Below are 19,957 nucleotides of genomic sequence, written 5' to 3'. Positions count from 1 at the left end.
TTTTGTTTTCAAAATCCACCGCTGTTTGCTTTCGCTGCCCAGAGAGAACGCGCTATCCATTTGACTTTGACACGAAGGAAGTATAGATCTACCCTGAATAATTAATGCCATTTAGAGCAACCGGTCGATATTTTTTTTAAACAAACATTTGTTTTTGCCCAGATTTTTAAGTACAGCATATAATTGCACCGCAGCATAGTCAGACCAGGAGATAAGCGGGAACCCGTCAGGAAACCACCCGATTCTACACCGGCACCCGGGCGCTCTCTGCCGATCTCCTTCCCTGCCCCAGCCCCCTCTCCCAAAGCGAAGCTCTGCCTGATTCCCCGCAGCTATTTCGCTTTAAGCTTGCTCGGGACGACTGAGAAATACTGGCAGGATTTTTTTGGGGAACGCAATCCTAAAAACGTTAGCGCTACCCGCTCGAGTTGCCCGAAAGATTGCAACGCCGGCTCGGAGCATTTCATATCCTTTCGTGGGCCGGGGTCGGGGAAAAAAAAAAAAGTCTAGTTCTTGCCCCAAAGAACTATTTTCGTTTCCTTTTGGACGGAGACGGAAAGAAATAACCATTCAAACTTGAGCTGCTTTTGCCTTTAAATTTAAAAACGAAATCCTCGCTGGCGGCAGCAGCCGGGGCGATGGAGCGGGGCCACCCTGGCCGGCGGAGCGGGCACACCCCGGCCCCGGCCCCGCCGCCGCGCCCGCAGCCCCTCCAGCCCCGGCTGAGCCCCACAAGCCTTTTGTGGAGCCATCTGAGCGCTTTCCACAGCGCTGATCCCGGATCACCTGGCAGAACGGGATTAGCCGTTCCTTCCCAAAACAGCCCAGAGCCCGCTATAAACTCTGATCGTATCGCTGCCGATGCTATCGCTACCTAAGGCAGGTTTTTCTTCAGGAACTTGTCACAATGTTTTCTTTTCGGTAGTTTAGACAAATATACAGGGAACTTAAATTTATCAAACAGATGAAGCCTCATTAATTAAGCAGGCTTGCGGAGCTTACAGCGGATTAGTTGTTGGGGCTTTTCTTTTTTTTTCAGGGGGCATTTTCTACAGCAGCTCGTCATCGCTACCAAGGTACATTGATTTCAGCACAGGGTGGGGCAGGGAGGCGTTAATGCGTGAAAAGATGTTGTTTGTAAGATTACATAGTTTTAAAAATAAAATTATTCAGATCTGATTTTTAGCTCCTCCCCATCCCTGAGACATTATAAAAGGTATTTTTTTAATTTTAAGACCTCCAGCTAAAGTGCCATTGCAAGCAGAATGTAAGAGGTGTAGCCAGTACTTCATGTAACCAACCTCTCCTGTTTTAAGAACTCTAAGAAAATCTCTCAGATACAGAGTAAAAGATAGGGTCAAAGAAAACAAGAATGCCTGTCCACAGTTAAGAATAAAACTCTACCAAATACTGGGAAGAAGGAGAAAAGGAGGCTAACTATATGTTATATGTCAGTATTCCCACAAAACATGTAACAGGAATGGTAAGAATTAGTAACTGCACTCAAAGACCCTATGTGCTGAACACGAAAACCAAAAATCCAGAATAATGCAGATCTGTAAGACTTTTCTCATGCTGATACAATACAAAGCAGAACATTTTCGATGGAAAATGCAATACAGGAACATATCAAACTAACTTTAATTTCACATTTATATTCTTTCCATCTTTAGATGGGGTTTTTTAGTTAAATGTGGGGGGGGATTAATGAAACATAATAGAAGGATACAAGCATATAAAAATTTTAAGCACTATCTCAGATTTAAAATAATTTCCAATATATTTCAAAAATTCTTCAGGACCAAAAGAAAAGTTAAGTCTCATTTATGATATCGCATAAAATCCCAATTCTAGTTAATTGCTTATGTTAAAATCTAGCTCTAACAATTTGAGAGCACTGCTTTTCGACATAAATTTTTTTCCAGGTAGGATTTGATAATCCCAGCTTTCAGACCCACCTATGCCATTTTTATTACAGACAAGAGCAATTTACTCAATAGGAACAAAGAACTGAACCGGTGCTTAACACGCAAGGTATTTTCTCTACAGACAAGTAGAAAACCACAACTCCTTCCAGCAGTACCCCTCCCAAAGAAATTATTACCCAGTTCAACATTAGGCAGGTATTTAAAAAACCAAGAGCCGTGACTATGCTTAAATTGAGAGAATATTTACCAGTTGTGTCCTACTTTGAAAATGTTGCTGTAACACTGCAGAAAACATTCAAGTGCAACATTATTAAGCTAATTGCATGATATGCTCCCTTTGAAATTGGAATTTTATTGAAGGCTACTAATTTTAATCAGAAGACAAGTAATCAAGCAACTCAGAGCAAATAAAGTTTGTGGAAATTATCAAGTCAGCTCAGAAACATATTTTAGAAGGGCAATTATGTTTTATGCTTAGGCACAATAAATAATAACGGGCCGAGTAAAATGTGTTAGAGAGTAATATGACAGGACCACTGCAAACTTAGGAGTGTGGGAAGTTCAGTGCTGTTTTACACTAACATTTGCTAAAATCAGGAAAGTAAAACAACGTATTAAGGCTAAAAGCCTCACTGAACTTCCCTGTATTCATACAGGCCAGTGATTCAAGATGTCTTTATTTCAGACGTGTCTCCCTGGAGCTTTATTCCCAGCAAGCTAATTAACATTCAAGTAGGGTTGAATTGTGGGAGGGAGAGAAAAAGGAGCAGGAAAGGAGGTGTCACCTATGTGAAGTTCAGCAACATATATGGTCAGTGGCAAAGTTATTAAAGCAGCAACACTGCAGCCCAATAGAGGTAAAGGAAGTCAAGTGAAGAATTAAAGGTCTTGGGTAATTTGTCATCATCTCTCAGACCTCAGGGTCAATGATCTCTTACCTTTGGGTCGATTTTCTTAAAACTAGGATCTTCTTCATCCACCTCAAAGTAGAGCTCAGAAAGAGTGATGGAAAGGGTGCCTTTCACTACTACAGAGGGTGCCACAAGCTGAGCTGGTGTGCTGAGGGACACTGGACCTGCCAAAGCAGGAAAACACCAACAATGTTCAAACTGAAAGGAATGCAAGTACAAATTATTCACTTTTCAGGCCCAAGGACATTAAAATAAAGCAAAGAGCAGAGCTCTTCCTTACAGAGCAAACCCCTTTTTGTCCCGGAAAAGAACATATGTAACAGATTTGCAGTGTCTCTGTGCTGCTGAACACTGAGGCAGCTGCAATTGCAAACTGCTGCATACATTACACAGAGCTGGCTTTAGCATGGCAGTCTTCAGCTTTTACTCAGACACATCTTCTGTCCAAGAAACTCCAGGAGTTGCACACCTTCTGTTACATGAAATATAGAGAGTGCACACATGAACACTCAGAATCTTACTGTCTGATGTGTTCTTTAGTTACTGAGAAGTTTTGATAGCATTTCACAAAGATGAACACTGCAGTCAAGGCTCAAAGTTGTCTAACTGCAAAGTGTTCCCTCATGGATGCTGGAAATCTATTGTTAAGGTTACACAATGTTATAGAGCCTAAAGTACAATGTTTTAAAGATGCTTTTGATTCCACATTAAATATTGTTCAAGGATTCCATACAGTGTTAGTGTAGCTCGGGGACTGTGGGAGTAAACAGCTGGAGGGTTGGTTTCCAACTGAATGAATTTTTATTGGAATAATCACATCTCCACAGGGCTTATCACAGGGACAAATCAGACTACTACTGAAAACAATAGGTTCAGCATTATATAAACTAACACACACAGAACGAAAACAGGTTATGTTTGTCATCCAGCTGATTAAGAGGCAAGGAAATGAAGTTACATGGCTGCAGTATTATTTGACTTTTGTAAAACAGAGGAAGATACTAAAGTGACATAGACAATTTTGTTTTAATAAAGCATCTATAAATGAGGTACACACGTTCAGGTAATCAACGTGAGAATAACTGACAAAAAATTCAGATGAATTGTTATTTCCATCGATTGTTAGAAGGGTGATGGTCCTTAATCTCGCATCAATCTCAATGTGTGCCACTAGGACAAAAGAAGAGATGCTCTGCTGAGATCAGAGCAGCTTTGCTCTCTATTCCCAACGTACAAATACATTGTGTCTGCAGATGGGCATGAGATAGCTGCGGAACTGCCATGATTTCCCAAAGCTCACCCCCACAAATGGACAAAATAAGAAGCTATGTGTTCTTTTGCTGTCTCCCTTTGCCCCCTGTACATTAGCATGTAATCCAGAGGAGAAATAACATTTTTTCAATCACTCGCAGACATTCAATTACAGGGCAAGCAGACAGATGCAGAAGCTGGGGCAATCCAGGTCCTGTAGAAGACCCCTGACAATTTCCACTTCATTTCTAACCCACACCACTTTATTAGTAAGGATTACTTCTTAATCCTATTGCCATTGTCAAGATTATATAATTAAACTCCCCTTTCACCTCTATTACAGTATGAATGTATTACTCAAACCAATGAATGAATAATAGAAAGAAACATGGAAAAGTCTGTTGAGAAGGAAGCTCATGGTAGAAAGGGAAAAATAAAAGATTCATATAGCGAAATGCCTTTGCATCATTCTTCCATGACTTTATTTTACTTTACTCTTCCTATGCAGGTTTTCTTTTTCCTTGTGCTGCATTTTTAACTTTGCTTTTTTGTCTTAAAAAAAACAAGAGTGGAATGCAGTTCAGGGATAAGCAAAATGCCAAAAAATAATCACTTTCAGCATTTTCAGTGAATTATCATATGCATGATCCATAACAATGTAAGAGTGTACTACCAGCTTCTCAGGCAACCAGAATTATCCAATAAATGGTATATTTCTCTAAATTAAGTGTACATGGAATACCAGATGAGAAGCAAAAGAACACAGAGAAGTTTGCATTTTCCCTGTAAAACCCATGTTCCTCAAATAGCAATTGAGACACTTTATATAACTCGCAGTCTCCGAACCACTGGTTACTTTGGTTTCACATTTTGAACTGTACAGAAATGGACCCTCTCCACTGAGATTGTGACATCAGCAAAGGTTGCATGTGATTATGTAAAATTAATTAAGTTGAATGATTTGAAGTACTATTTCTTCTTCAGGAAAAAAAAAAGGAATCTAATGAGGCCATGGTCTGTGGAGAAAGAACTTCAATGGGGGAATGTCAAGGGGTTTACATGAGTCAAATCCAACGAGTGTACAAATCCTCTACATGCAAGTAAATAACCAGCACAATTTTATAGATTTAGCAAAAAAATTAAAGGTCTCTAAAGCCTTAAATTACAAGACAGCTTGCCTAATTGTCCCACTAAGTCTGATGATTTGAGTGGAATGAGGTCAAGAAAACAAAAGAAGCCCTTTTCAAGATAGAGCTATTTTCTGTAAGGAAGGTTTTCTAGAATAGGTATCTACTGCAGAAACAAAAAGGCAGAGAAAGAAAACATACAATTCTCCTCAAATAAACCTTCAGTATCTGAGCTGAACAGAAAATTATCTTAATGACCCAGTTATGGGAAGTGTGTTAATTATCAGTGTGCATCCCAAACCATGATTCACTGCAGAGATGGGGAGATCAGAACTTCAACAGTGAAGAAGCTGAGGAGAAAATGAGATAGGTGACGTTACCTGTCAAGTTCTCCACTTCTCTTTCCTCCATGAATGACATGATATCATCATCACCTTCCAAGAGAATCTCGCTTTCTGAGTTCTGGTTTCCTAAAACTTGACTCTTGATGGACTGCTTTCCTTTGACAAGTATATCCTCATCGGGAGCTGAAATGAGACACAGTGCTGTCAGGTCTCAGTGACATAGGAGTGTAATTTTATTTTTTAAATGTAAGTTCAGGAAGAAAACTGCCTAGGATAGCTGTGGGAAGTACCTGTCTTAATCCTCTAATGTTAGGACACATCTAGTTTTAATCCTATTAAGCCAGTGCTCTCTGCAGCGTTCAACTCTATTTCAAGTGTTTATGACAGAGGGGAAAAGGATACAGCAGACTCCCTAGCCCTGCAGCCTTCCTTGGGAAGTGGAGCTGGAGGAGGGTCCCAGCTGCCCCATGTGTCACCCTGACCCGCAAAGGACACGGGACCCCGCCGGGACACCCCCGAGCACGGCCCTGGAACGGGAGGCGCAGGCCGGGGCCGGGAGCGGCGGGACCCGCCCGGGGCAACGCCACCGGCGGCCCCGGCCCGCAGCCCCCGGCCCCGGGGCTGCTCCCGCCGGGAAAAACCCGGGAGCAGCGGGGACAAGGCGGAGGGAGAGGCGCTGGAGCTGCCGCCCCGCATCGCTCCCGCTCCCGTCCGCAGCAGGCCGAGGCCGTGAGGCAGAAAAGCCGCCACCCCTCCATGCCAGGCGTGAGGCGGCGAATCTGCCCTGGGAGGGCGGCTGGAGGCGGGGAACAGCCTGCACCTGCTTCCAAGGGGCACGACCATCCTCCCGCGGGGCATTGCTGGGCTCACGGCGGGATTTTCGGGATGGAAGGGAAGCGGCCAGGCATGCTTGGAGCCATGTTCCGCCCCGCACGCGGTCACCGGGCCGGTAAATGTGTCCCCGCCGTGCCCGGGCAGCGACATCCCCGCCCCGCACGGCCCCGGGAGCGCCGCGGAACCCGGGAGCGCTCCCATCGTCCCCCGACACTGCCGCCTCGAAATCTGTTTTATTTAAATCACCGGCTCAAAGCAGCAACAGAAAAAGTAAAAAAAAAAAATTAAAGGAGATAAAAAAAAGTGTATTAAAAAGGAAAAGAAAGATGTAATTACTCCTTCTATGCCTAAGTTTTGCTGTGGTAATGCCAAAACACAGCAGTGTATGTGTCCGGGTTTTTTGTTTGTTTGGATTTTTTTTTTTAAGTTCAAAATTAAAATACTGTTTCTTAAAAGTTACACTGAGAATACCCATGGCACAGCCATGTTTGAAAAACATTCACCAAACACATCAGGACCAACTAACTTCAACACACTGGTGACTGCTCGCTCTGATTGCTGCCACACTTGATTTGAAGTTCCACGGGCTCCCTCTAAAAATATGCTAATCTGCAAACATTTACAGAAGGCAGCGACTCCCCTGTGGCAATACATAAAGTTTAAATTGTGTAAGTAAATATGGGCACGTAAATTGCAAATAATAAAACCTTTTCAGCTCAGTGAAAAAGTAAAAATGAAGTCCACTCACCAGAAAGAAAAAAAAAAGAAGAAGAAGAAAAAAAAAAGACCAAAACCCAAATATAAAACCCCCATCATAACAACAACAACAACGACCAAATGACCAAATACTGGTTTTGGTTTAGGCCTCGACCTTACAAAGAAACCCCAAACAACCACAACAACAAAAAGCAAACATAAACCTCCACCTCAAACCAACCAACCAAAAACAGAAATAAAAGGAAATTTAACTTGCCATACAAAACAAAATGCAATTTATACATGCTCCTTTTGCCCTAGCAATAGCTGTCGCTTGTAAGAAAGCCTTAAAAAATTACTGCAAAGCTTTAACTGCATTGTACAAACACAAATTTTACTTTCTTGCAAAATATGCTCATGTAAATAATGATAACTCAGATTCTGGAGTTGTTCAATGTGAGTTGAAAAACCTTCTTGTCATGGAAAATATGCAGCTGATATTTAGGAAGGTTTTCCTGTAATTAACTCCCCCTTGAGGATTTTCAGTTAGCAGCAGTAAAATTACCATCAGTGTACTAACACACACCACATGCACTCTTAGTCACTGCCCTACCAGCACTCTCTCCAAGATCAAAAACAGTAAAATAGAACAAAACTACCTCAAGATGAAGTCCAAGATAATAAATTATTTTCTTTCTTTCCCTTTTTGTTCTTTTTTTTTTTCTTTTAATGCAGGCAAATTATATTTGTTGTTTCAAAAACTTCATCTGCACTGTACCTACCTGCCATTTTTTGCTTCCTCTACTAGAATCTGTGTTATACTGAAAATGCTGATTTCAAATTAGCTCCCTACCTATTCTTATTTAAGATTGAATTCAGAGCCAAGACCAAAGGCTAATACTTTTATACTTAGTACAACTCGTCTAAAATGTTACTATGTCCTTCAGTCTTTAAGAAAAAAATAAAATCAGTATAGCAGCTTCCAAACCAGAGATAACTGGATAACAGAAATATTGCCCTATCTTTTTCACTTCTCAGATCTTAATTCTTTCCCCAGCTACTGATATTCTGCTGATTCAAAAGCATACATCTTATGTATGTGCTTTTTCAATAGGAGATTTTAGACCTTGAATTATTTCAGTCTATTTGTGTAAACTTTTGTCATCTCTTTGCATATGATGTTATTTACCAATATTTCCTGACATGCATGTAATGGGTGTTAAACACAGCTTAAACACAGGCAGAGGAAGATGCCTCTCCACACACCTGCAGACACCAGCTAGTGAAAGGCAATGCTACTGGAAGGCAGTGAGACACCACACTCTGAACCAGAATCTGCTTTTTCTGTACAGATGTAAATAAAGCAAATCTGCCTTTTCTGTACTGGTGTGCATAAAGTACTGCATCTGCAACCAACACTCTCATGCTTACATGTGTCCCTGCACAGACCAGAATATATTCCACATGGATTCACCTATTCTTCTGTAGATAAATGCTCTGGTGTAGGCAGGCCATGGTCTAGCTCTCTTTATATATTTCCTGGTTAGAGAGATGTATGATGGAGCATGACATCATGTGACAAACTCCAATCCCACATAAGCACAGAGTTATATTACACTGGATTTCATATTTCAGGTCACAAACCCTGCTCTGCCTTCTCTAAGGCACTCTGCCAGGCCTGCCTATGTTGGTGTGACCAGACCCTCTGGCTCCAACCCTGCAGCTCTAAGCACAAACTCCCACACACCTTTCCAAGATCAAGATCTCAAGGCCTGGCCTATGTATTGCTCTGAACACAACAGTCTGCTAGCACACAACTTCTTTTTTTTTTTTTTGTATCTGGTAATTATACCAGGAAAAGCAACTGAAGGAAAAGGTGTATTTAAAAACCTCCTTACTATGTATCTTTTTTTTCACAAAGGGCTCCCAGAAGCTTCCCTCTACTCTCCCTACTTCTTTCAAAACATAACAGTGGAAAAAACCAATCATTTTCAAACCAAGTTTTTAAAATATTATCTTTCTAGCTGAGGCAAAGCAAACTAACCAGTCGAGTACAATACTGGAGATGATCTCCTGCTGGTCCCTTGCAGCCACAAAGCCCTGAACTCCACCTATTGTCTCAATGGAAATTCTACAGACTATTTTAATCCCCCATCCCCAAATTTTTAACAAACATCAATTAAAAACCCCAATAAATCACTTGTTAAAAAGTTTGATAAAGTATTTTCTTGCTGCTAAAGATCCCCTCACAAAGATTGCATTTTGGGGTCAGTTTCAAAATAGCAACAGGTTTATTCTTTTTTTTTCCTCCACATTTATATAATTTTGGTTCCATTTCTATATAGTTAGGTGACAGGAAGAATAGAGAAGAGTTAACTCTTTCCATCCCAAACTTATTACCACAGCACCTTCACCTTTCTTTCCTTTCCCCACAATACACCATTAGACTGACTTTTATAAATAGCCAGTTTGGAAGGATCCTTTTTTTTTTTCCCTTTTCCCTTTGAAAAATTACCTAAAGCCTTTTTTTCCCAAGCAAGTTAATGTGAACTTGGGAATGGCAATTAAATTGTCAGAATTAAAAAATTTGTTTTTAACTAGAAGGTAGCCAGAAGTATAGTCATGGGGCTGGTATTGATTGTCTGAACAGAGAACATTAGTCTTCAGGTATTTATTCTGCCACCTCTGCACCAGAGGTTCTCCTTCAAATCAAATCAATCCTTGGAAAAGATTGGTTCTTGCTCCTAAGACACATAACTAGGCTGCAACAGAGCTGATTGTTGTTGTCCTCTCTAGGTTTTACTGAACAGTATCTAGGCTTCCAATTGTTTCTGAATCAGTTTCACAGTTGCAAATTGTGATGATTCTTGCACTGTAAGTTCTCTGGGGTGGAGAATACATCTAGCTGTATTTGTAAGACACCAAGCAGTTGATAATGTGTATCTTCTAATGAAAGTGAGCTAAAATCCATGTTATCAAGCATGGTTACTGCTTGTACTGTTCCATTATTTATGCATTATTTTCCCCTGCCTCACTTTTGGCAAAATCCCTTATGTCCAATTTCAGGTTTTGGTCTGTGATGTTTTGAAAAAAACTTAAATAGGCAGTAGGGAACCTTTTATACATTATCTAAAAATGCTTTTGCTTCAGAGACATGTAAAATGAATTGAAATGGAATAATTAATGAAAAATTATTGATATGAAATCATAACACACTGGAGCAAATACTCTGCAAATACTAGGGATATCTACATCATGAAAGTCAGGTTCCAAAAAAATCTGAGAATAATTGGAATTTCTGATATGAAATTGGTTAATATTAGAAGTTTATAAACACAATTCAGAAAGAAATTGAACTGTACTTTCTAAAATTCAAGAAAAAAATACCCAAACAAACTAAAAACAACGCATCAAGAAAGCCAAATCCAAAATGAATCAGCAAAAATCCCAACTATCTTTGCCCTCCTATACATTGTATACAGGTTCCAGCTGAACTTGAATTTGTACTTTGGTCATAGATTTTACACCTTGCCAGTGGAAGTCCTTGAAAAAAGACAGCTGTATGTGTACACACACTCAAGCAGATAATAACTATCCATAATTTCAGAAATCACATTAAATAATGACTTAGGGTAAACTAAAATATTCACTGGATAGATAAAAAACCAGAAAGACTACAGATAACAAAGGCAGTATGAAAATTCAGAACAAAACAACATCAGGAAATTAAACAAAATAGAAGAGCGTTAAGGATGTCAAAATCTGAATAGAAAGGCACAGAGAAAACAATTATGTCTATTTAAATCACCAGAGTTAGTTATCAGCTATGCCTATTAGCTACTTCTGAAATAGGGCAATTTTATTCATTCTTCCTTTGTATTGACAAAAATTGTTGTCCTGTCAATTACAAACTGATTATATACAACAGCCCTTGAAATATAGCATGGGTTAATGAAAATATCAGATTAGTATGAAATATGAATAATTGCATTACTGTGTCTTTACTTGTGAAAGAATTAGTTACACAAATTTAAATGGTTGCTCTAAATATTTTTCAGTAAAAATATTTACTGATATTTTTAAAATTTTGATAAACAGCATAAAGATTAAATGTGAAAATACAATGGGAATACATCAAATTTTGACAAGATCTATTTAACTTGAAGTACACATAATATTAAAAGGGGGGAAGTTGCTGTTCATCCATGGAGTTTTAAACAAATAAAACCCTAATGCCCTACAGTCCATGGTATAGGAACAACACATCGTATTAAGAACAACAATCCCCAAAGCAAAAAGTGAGTTAATTAATTCTACATCTTGTTCTTCTTTGTATAGTCAAAGATGTAGGGCTCTACAAACATTGCTTTCAGATCACTTTATTGACTATTCTCTGTATGGTCATTTATTTCAGAGGACTGATGTCACATTTGGCATTATATCAGCTGACATATTGTAGACATTTTCTCCCAGAAATGGCTCTTTAAGGCTGAGTGCAAGAGGTTAAGATGCCTGACGGAAACCAACTTTATGACAGTGATGTTCTTCTACATTCATACAACACTCTTAACAATCTAAAATTAGCATAAACTGCATCCCCCACACAATTTCTGTGGGCATATGTATGCTTCTATGTATTCAGTAATTCATAAACTAACAAAGAAAAAAAACCCCTAAATTTAGGTTATTTGCTTCAAGATTTGTGCCTTCAAGGTGAAGGATACTCAGCTTAAATTATAAGCAAATTATTTTTAAGTACAAGACTTTTCTACCTTATCAGTGTACCCTCATTAGATAGCAAAGACATAAAATTTTGTACTAAACCCCAAAGTTCACTGGCTTTGGTTGTGGTTTTTGTTTGCTTCCTTATATTTTGATTTACTATAGAATTCTCACACTGACTATTCTATTAGTTTGGTAAATACATTCCCCTCTAAAATGGACATAGCATCTTACATCAGACTGATCCCAGGTTATGAAATGAGGAGTAACAACTGTAAAAAAAAAGTAATCTCCTTTTTTTACAATCACCAGGTAGAAACGATTGTTACCATTTTGCTGCTTGAGCAATACTTTGCACGTCAGCATTTGCTACTCTTTATTCCATATCAAATTCTTGCAGAAAAGCTTGAGGACTTAAGCAAAGGTACAGTTTAGCTTGTAGAAGTGCTATTTCTCTTTTAACATATCTGCAACAATAAGCAGATATATGCTAACTGAAATAATTGGTGTGGATTTTGAACAGGAAAAATTCTTCTGAAGTTACTAAACTATAAGCAGGTAATTTACACAGAAGTCTGTCCAGGAATTAATGGCAAAATTGCATCCAGTTTCCTTCTGCCTAGTGAGGACTGTAATTGTTGTAGGCAACACCACCCAGGCCAGCTGAAATGGGAAGAAGGGGCTCAGCAAACACAAGCGCTGCTGCTGTGAAGGAAGGGCCAGTTTACCTCTGTATGGAAAACACATTGCCCGAAACGCGGTGCCAAAAGCCTTTGCTTTGGGACCATTTGCTAGCATCCTACAAGGAGGAAGGTCCAGCCTCTCCCACCATGTACTGTAACCTGCTGCTGGTGGCAGGAGGCAGATTTTACACTGACCATGCTCTCCGGCTGCCCTGAGTGTCGCTTCAGGATGTGTCGATCCGAGGGGGTTACGCACAAATCGTCGCCGGCGCCGCAAGTCATCTTCCCAGTAGTCGAGGCGCCAGAACTCACGAGGACGACTACAATGAAACAGAGGAGCCACATATGTTAGCAATTATCAACCAGCATGGTAGCGCTGAATTTCTGCATAAAGCTCTCCTTGTTTGCGCTGCTTTCGCCTTTTTTTTCCTAACCTCCCCCCCTTTCTGCAATCTTTTACTTAGGTATGTCCTTGAAAATAACAATATCACCTTCCAGTCTAAGGAACTCCTTTCCCTTTTTTCTTGGAAGGTGAAATGAGCACTAAATACATCATTTTGAAATGAATTGCTGACAGTGTGATCAGTTTCCCCACACTCTAGTGGCATGTGCTCCGATTTCAGCCTCATTTCAGCCTCAGCAGGGCACCTTTCTCAGTGACTGCATTTATAAACCAGAATAGGGAAAAGGCTATTATAAATATGGTATAGCATTACCTATATTAATCAAAGTCTGTCCCCCTTCATTTTTCTTCCTAATTTGTGCCTTTTTGCACAAGGTCAGTAAATCATGCCATGAATTCTTGGTCCAGAAAGTGTTAACTTTAATGAATACCTCAGTTACATGGTTATGTATGTGATAATAAAATATTACTCTGTTTAGATGTGCAGGAATTTAATTAAAATAATCTCTTAAAATATTCATTACATTTAGCCCCTGAGGCTTAGAACAACACGAGAAAATGCATTTCTTTTCCATTTACTGTTTTTAAATAAACCATTCCAGGAGAGTGAAACAGCAATCTATTTTCGAGCAAATCAGATTGCATTTCTGGTTTATGTAGTTGTGTTTTTACATTTAATTAAAAACTACACGTTATGATGTGTAATAGTTGCCAAATAGAAAGCATACTTTAAAAAAATTACATATAGAAAAGGTTATATCAAATTCATTATTTTCCATTTTATGCTCCAAATATACGTAGATCTTTTTAATATGGTCATATATAAGTGCCAGTTACTATCTGTTTAGATGATCATGAATTAATGCCACTGTAAAACAGTATTTTAGCCCAGAGAATGTACAGAAAATGCCAATTTCAGGTATGACAAACAAGCAAACAGAAAATACCTGAGGCATAGATTAGCCATGATACCCTGAAAATGTGTATGTTCAGACTAAAAACATGGACTTTGTTTGCAGCCAGTATTAAAACAATAGACGAACGTGCAGATATATATATTCCGTTTCTGATCCAGGAGCTAATAAAAAGTATACCTGTCAACACTGACAAATGAATAGGCACTACTAATTTACAGATCACAATGTTAAAAATACTTGCTTTCTACATTCGTAGTTCTGAGGTTTAAAGGCAGAAATTAGTTTTATTTAAGGTAAATCAAGGTTTCAAACAAATGTAGTAACAAAAGCCAGAATGATTTGTGTAACACTACTTTCAAACATTATTTGTAGATATTACAAATTCTGACTGAAAATAATTTTATCAAAATGGAGGTTGTCTTTGCAGTCTTCATTAAAATTCTATGCCTATTTCGAACACCAAAGAAAAGGCAGTGCTAATCTTCATCTTCCTAATTGCTCATTTTCAGAAAAAAACAGAAATATTGGAATCAAATTCCCCAGTATCTTATTTTCACAGTTGTCTGTATTACAGTCATGCTAAAATTGGGCTGCTCTGATTATAAGACCCAATGATTTTGGAATAATTAACCAAAGAAAAACTACAATATACAGGAAGATACGGGTTTATTCAAAGGTCGATTAATAACTTAAAATTCTCCATTAGTGATTACAGAAAAAAAAGCAGAACACAGCTGGCTATGTGCATGCCTTTGATAGTCATAGAGCATGGATAGGCACTTCATCATTCTGCCTTCCTACATTTATCTGTTAAAATTATTATCAAATATCAGCCAGGATGCAGTCGTGAATCACAGCCTGCTCCTCGTCTTCAGGGGAATGATACAATGAGGGTCTATTCATCAGGGTGGCAATCGGCACAAGTAATTAGTTCCCTGCACTGGGATCTCCTACAAAGCTTATTTCAGTCGGCACCACAAACATATGACAATGAAAAGCTAATGGAAGCTGCTAAAATTTGTTAACCTCTTCTGCCATCAATCCTTCTGGTGTTCTGGGCTACAGTATTATGCAAAGATGGTAAATTATTAATTTGTCATTCATCTACCTTGCCACAGTTTTGATAGAATTAAGTGATGCCATTCTTCTGGATAACAATTACAATTATAGCACATTACAAAACTATGCTAAAATTATTAGGAAAATAGGTAACAATGATCAGGCATGAAATATTATCCTGAAACATAATATATCTTTAGTCCCTTGCTTTTATTTTCAGTTCTGCATGCAAAATTTTCATAGGATTCTATCTCCTTCAGTGGTGCACTGATTATTCACACACAACTGCATAACCACTATTAGACTGTGTATTTCAGTATTTGTAAGTATTGGCAACCACTGCATTATGAGGGGAAAAAATTATCTACTCTTCACACATAGAAAAACATCCAACAAAACCCTGCAAAGCCAAAAATAAACACCTGTGTTGACTAATTGTTACAAGTGAGACATTTTTGAGAGCAGCTACTGGGAAAAATGCAATTTTTGAGCCAAGATAAACCAGTTGATACTAGAACCAATATAAACCAGTACACCACACAGCTACTCCAGCACACTGCCTTACTAGTAAGAGCAATTAACCACTGCAGTCCCATCCCCAAAAGGCAATGCTGTACCCTGCTTTGTACCTCTGCAACCAGGGGGAGACAGAAATATTGCTCTGATTTGGGGAGAACTGACTGCTGGCTGACTGAAGGACTGTGAAGCAAAGGGCCAAGGAGGCAGATTTTAGGGAAACTACAGGGGACATTTGACAACAGGAGTTCCTGGTCCTGCAGGAAAGGCTGCCATGTGGACTAGAGGTGCTATATGGACTGGATCGATGAACGTAACTACTCAATTAGTCTAAATGCAAGAGCAACATCGCTCAGGGGATCAGGGATTTATGAATTATAAATCATATGATTTGCATGGATTTGTCAGGGCCCCCTCCAACATGATACAGAGTAATTAGTGGTTCCTTAGTAACAATATTGACTGAACCAAAACAAAGCTTTTATATTAAGTGTTTTATTCAAATAGCATAACCATTATACTGCTTTATTTTTCCAACAGTTTCCCAAATTACCAGGCTATGTACTCAGAATTGAGAGAAAACTTTCCTCTCATTCCCATGCACCTAACTTCATTGTTTAAATTGTACAGAGATGAGATCAAATTTAAAATGACCAATATAACCCGTTCCCTCAGGATTTTGTGTCATGAAAAAAATAAGTCACTTCACTGTGGGCAATGAGGAAAAGTCTAAATGCTCATTTATTTCCACTATCAGAACAAGAAACCTGTATTTCCTACCAGTTTCAAAGATTAGGACAATTGGAGACAAAACATACCAACTGCTGTACTAGTTTTATTATGGTGTCATAGCAAAGGTATTTTAGGCATGGAAACTACCTATTAGTCCTCATACCCTTATAGATTTAAATTTAATATAAGCCACACCAGACAACAATGAGAGGATAATGCAATTGCTAAAGAATTACTTCTTGTAATGTCTTACCCCACTGTGTATTTCAAGATACTCTGCCATCCCAGAAAAGAAACAGTCAACACACCAGTGTGGGTTGTAAAGGGACTGCATGAGGTAGGAAAGAGGAAATAAAATGCAAACCTAGAAAAGCAATATTTTGAGAGGTCTTAGGGCTGTACTCAAGGTACCAGTTAAGTGAGAATGGATTTCAGCACACCACAGAAGCCTCCATTCAGATTCTTAGATGACTGAAGTAGCAAATAAACAAATACAGAACAGAGGAGAGAGGGAGAGAGGGAGAGGGGGAGAGAGGGAAGAGAAAGAGAGAGAGAAAGAGAGAAAGAGAGAAAGAGAGAAAGAGAGAAAGAGAGAAAGAGAGAAAGAGAGAAAGAGAGAAAGAGAGAAAGAGAGAAAGAGAGAAAGAAAGAAAGAAAGAAAGAAAGAAAGAAAGAAAGAAAGAAAGAAAGAAAGAAAGAAAGAAAGAAAGAAAGAAAAGAAAGAAAGAAAGAAAGAAAGAAAGAAAGAAAGAAAGAAAGAAAGAAAGAAAGAAAGAAAGAAAGAAAGAAAGAAAGAAAGAAAGAAAGAAAGAAAGAAAGAAAGAAAGAAAGAGAGAAAGAGAGAAAGAGAGAAAGAGAGAAAGAGAGAGGCAAAAGAGCACAATGTTACAGAAATCTTCAGAGACTGAGGATAGCTCAAGCTCTAAAAGACCTCTTCCATATAGGAGGCTTTTAAACTTAAAGGCAAGAAAATCCACTTCCACAAAAGGCAATCAAAACAAACTTAAAACCAGAGAAGCCTGTGTGAAGATACCAAGATAAATTTTGAGATTACACGCTCCGTGTCAGAACTCTAACTGTAGAGTTAAGCAGATGAGTCAGTCTCCAAACCTAATCAATCCTTGGTCTCTTCACGAAGACCATCAGCAAAGCAATCAATCAGTGATGACAATTCCTAAGGTGTAGATGCTCAAACACAGAGACTTAGGCTAAATTAGTTTCATAGACAGCCAAAAACAGAGTGGCAACACCACTCATGCATCAGGAGCAACAGTACAGATCTGAAAGGAAATCTAAAAGAAAGCAGCTCCACGATTTCTCCATCACCAACTACAAGTCTACTCCACCTTCTGATTATAATTTATTACACACTTTGGTTGCAATGGCTCTTCAAATGCAGAATATCAGGTGCTCCTTCTAAATTACACCAAAAAGCAATCAAAGAACACAGATAGTGGTGCCCAACTCTAAAGGAAAAATAAGCCAGATTATTTTAACACTGTTCAGGAACACTTCTTGGTCTACAACGAGATATCTTTTGCTTCCATGTAAAATGCTTCAAGAACTCAAACCAGGTATCTTCTGCAATAGACACAAACATTTTTCTCAAAAAAGCCAAAAAACTAAATCAAACCTACAATAACCCCAACAATAAGCATTTGCATTTGAATCACAGAATCACAGAACTGTTTGGGTTAGAAGGGACCTTAAGGATCATTCAGTTGCAAACTCCCTGCTGTGAGGGGGGACACCTTCCACTAGATCAGGCTGGTCAGGCCCCATCCAACCTGGCTTCGACCACTTCCTGGGATGGGGCATCCAGAACTTCTCTGGGCAACCTGTACCAGTGCCTCACCACCCTCACAGTGAAGAATTTCCTGTCAATATCTAATCTACACCTGCCCTCTAAATGTGAAGCCATCTACCCTTGTCCTGTCACTCCACGTTCTTGTAGAAAGTCCCCCTTCATCTTTCTTGTAGTCTCTTTAGGTACTGGAATGTGCTGTAAGGTCTCCCTGGAGCCTTCTCTTCTCCAGGCTGAACAGCCCCAACTCTCTGAGCCTTTCCTCATAGGAGAGGTGCTCCAGCCCTCTGATCATCTTCTTGGCACTCTGAAGTCACTCCAACCAGGTCCGTGTTGAGGACTCCAGAGCTGGATGCAGCACTGAAGGGGGGCTGTCACTAGAGCAGAGCAGAGCAGAAGGGCAGAATCCCCTCCCTCCCCAGCTGCCCACGATGCTTTGGATGCAGCCCAGGACATGTTTGGCTTTCTGGGCTGTGAGTGCACAGTGCTGGGTCACATTCAGCCTCTTATCCACCAGCACCTCCAAGTCCTTCTGGGCAGGGCTGCCCTCAATCCGTTCATCTCTCAGCATTGATTTGATTGTCAATCTGAAGATAAAAGTGCTGAAGTTCTGGAAAATACTGCAAAACCGTTGGTGGAGTTCCTCCAGCAGACTGCAGGGTATCTTGTAATGGAAGAGGCTGCCTGATCTTGCAAATTGAAATCCATTGTATTTCCATGGCATTCAGCTGGATGTCCAGAACATTAACTAAAATCACTCATATTTTGTATGTAATAGTAAAATGCAAGGTATATTCCACTAACTGACTCAATAAAAGCTAATTTCAGAAAACAGGTGAAACATTTTCTGAAGCAATTCAATACTCTTCTATTGAGTTTTCACAAACAGTGAAAAAAATTTAATTTTTGATCTAAAAAACCAAGTTACACCAGACCTCACAATGAGCATACTACTAGCCACATGTCAATAAACATTTATCTAAAAAATGTTTAGTACACATCTAGATATATTACTGACCTGCAACATAATCAAAAAATATATAACACACTTTGGAATATAAAACAGTGAGGTTGATGATGGCAAAGCAAACGCTGACAATGTTAACAGGTAAGTTCTCAGCAGCACTACCCAGTTTCACATTCTATGCAGAGATCCCATGCACAACTGTTTGCCACATGGCAAATCAGAGTATTGATGCAGTAGGGAAAATTACTTTTTCCATAAATCAGGTTCCTGATCTGATTCCCACCTTGCCCATACTATCAAAGCAAACAGGAAAAGATTTGATTAGTATTAAGTCAAAGTTGCAGCTCAAATATTACTCACCCAGCTACATTCTGTGTGTATTTCATAGCACTTCACTGATAATGTATCTACCTCAGAACATTAAAGATTAATTAAATCCTGATAAGTGCATTGAGATCTTTGGAAATGCTGCCTACTTTACCTAGACTTTCTTCCTTTGCACAATCTGTTGCAGTTCAACTCTCTCTCCCTCTCTCAGCTGCATTCACACAAGCATTTGTGTGGCCATTCTAAACCAAATCACAGTAACCAGCTGGGATTATTAGACTTCATTGTTTTTATTCTGTTTTATATCAGTGACCTGCTCACCCTGAAGCCTCACCAGCAATTATGTGACTGAAAATAAGGGAAAGAGATGTGCAGGTGAGAGAAAGGAAGGAAAGGATGAAGAAGAATATCAAAAAGACATATAATGTAATCACAGCTCTAATATTAACAGAGTCTCTGCCTTTTCATGTTATCTTCATTTGCCCCAAACACAGACATTCATATTCCATAGTTTCAGGATACAGACTTCCACAAATGGAAAAAAACTGGGAATCCTTAAGAAAAAAAACCTCATGTGCAGGAAGGCTCTTAATCTCTGCCACAGTTACAGCTGCAGTAATAGCAATTGGTCATAACAAAGGCCCAAGGCCACTGAGTACAACTTCTTTGGCATAATATCAATTATGAGAAACACTAATGTAATCCATTAAATCAGTATAGTCTATTTACTTCTAAC

At 39.2% G+C, this 19,957-nt stretch overlaps 1 protein-coding gene across 2 annotated transcripts in view; it reads right to left on the bottom strand.

Annotated features, from left to right (window-relative positions):
- LRBA (LPS responsive beige-like anchor protein) overlaps positions 1 to 19,957 on the bottom strand; it is a 368,959-nt gene that overhangs the window by 163,900 nt on the left and 185,102 nt on the right. For both annotated transcript variants that reach the window (XM_036381985.2, XM_036381986.2), the window contains 3 exons: positions 12,692 to 12,816; positions 5,598 to 5,744; positions 2,867 to 3,003 (listed from right to left, as the gene is read on the bottom strand). In XM_036381985.2, coding sequence (XP_036237878.1) covers positions 2,867 to 3,003; positions 5,598 to 5,744; positions 12,692 to 12,816 — 409 coding nt within the window. The remainder of the gene's footprint in view (positions 1 to 2,866; positions 3,004 to 5,597; positions 5,745 to 12,691; positions 12,817 to 19,957) is intronic.

This window comes from Molothrus ater, chromosome 4 (assembly GCF_012460135.2).
Source record: "Molothrus ater isolate BHLD 08-10-18 breed brown headed cowbird chromosome 4, BPBGC_Mater_1.1, whole genome shotgun sequence".
Lineage (NCBI taxonomy): Eukaryota > Metazoa > Chordata > Aves > Passeriformes > Icteridae > Molothrus > Molothrus ater.
Note: the sequence above shows the minus strand (reverse complement) of the source record. Positions and strands in the feature narration are given on the sequence as shown.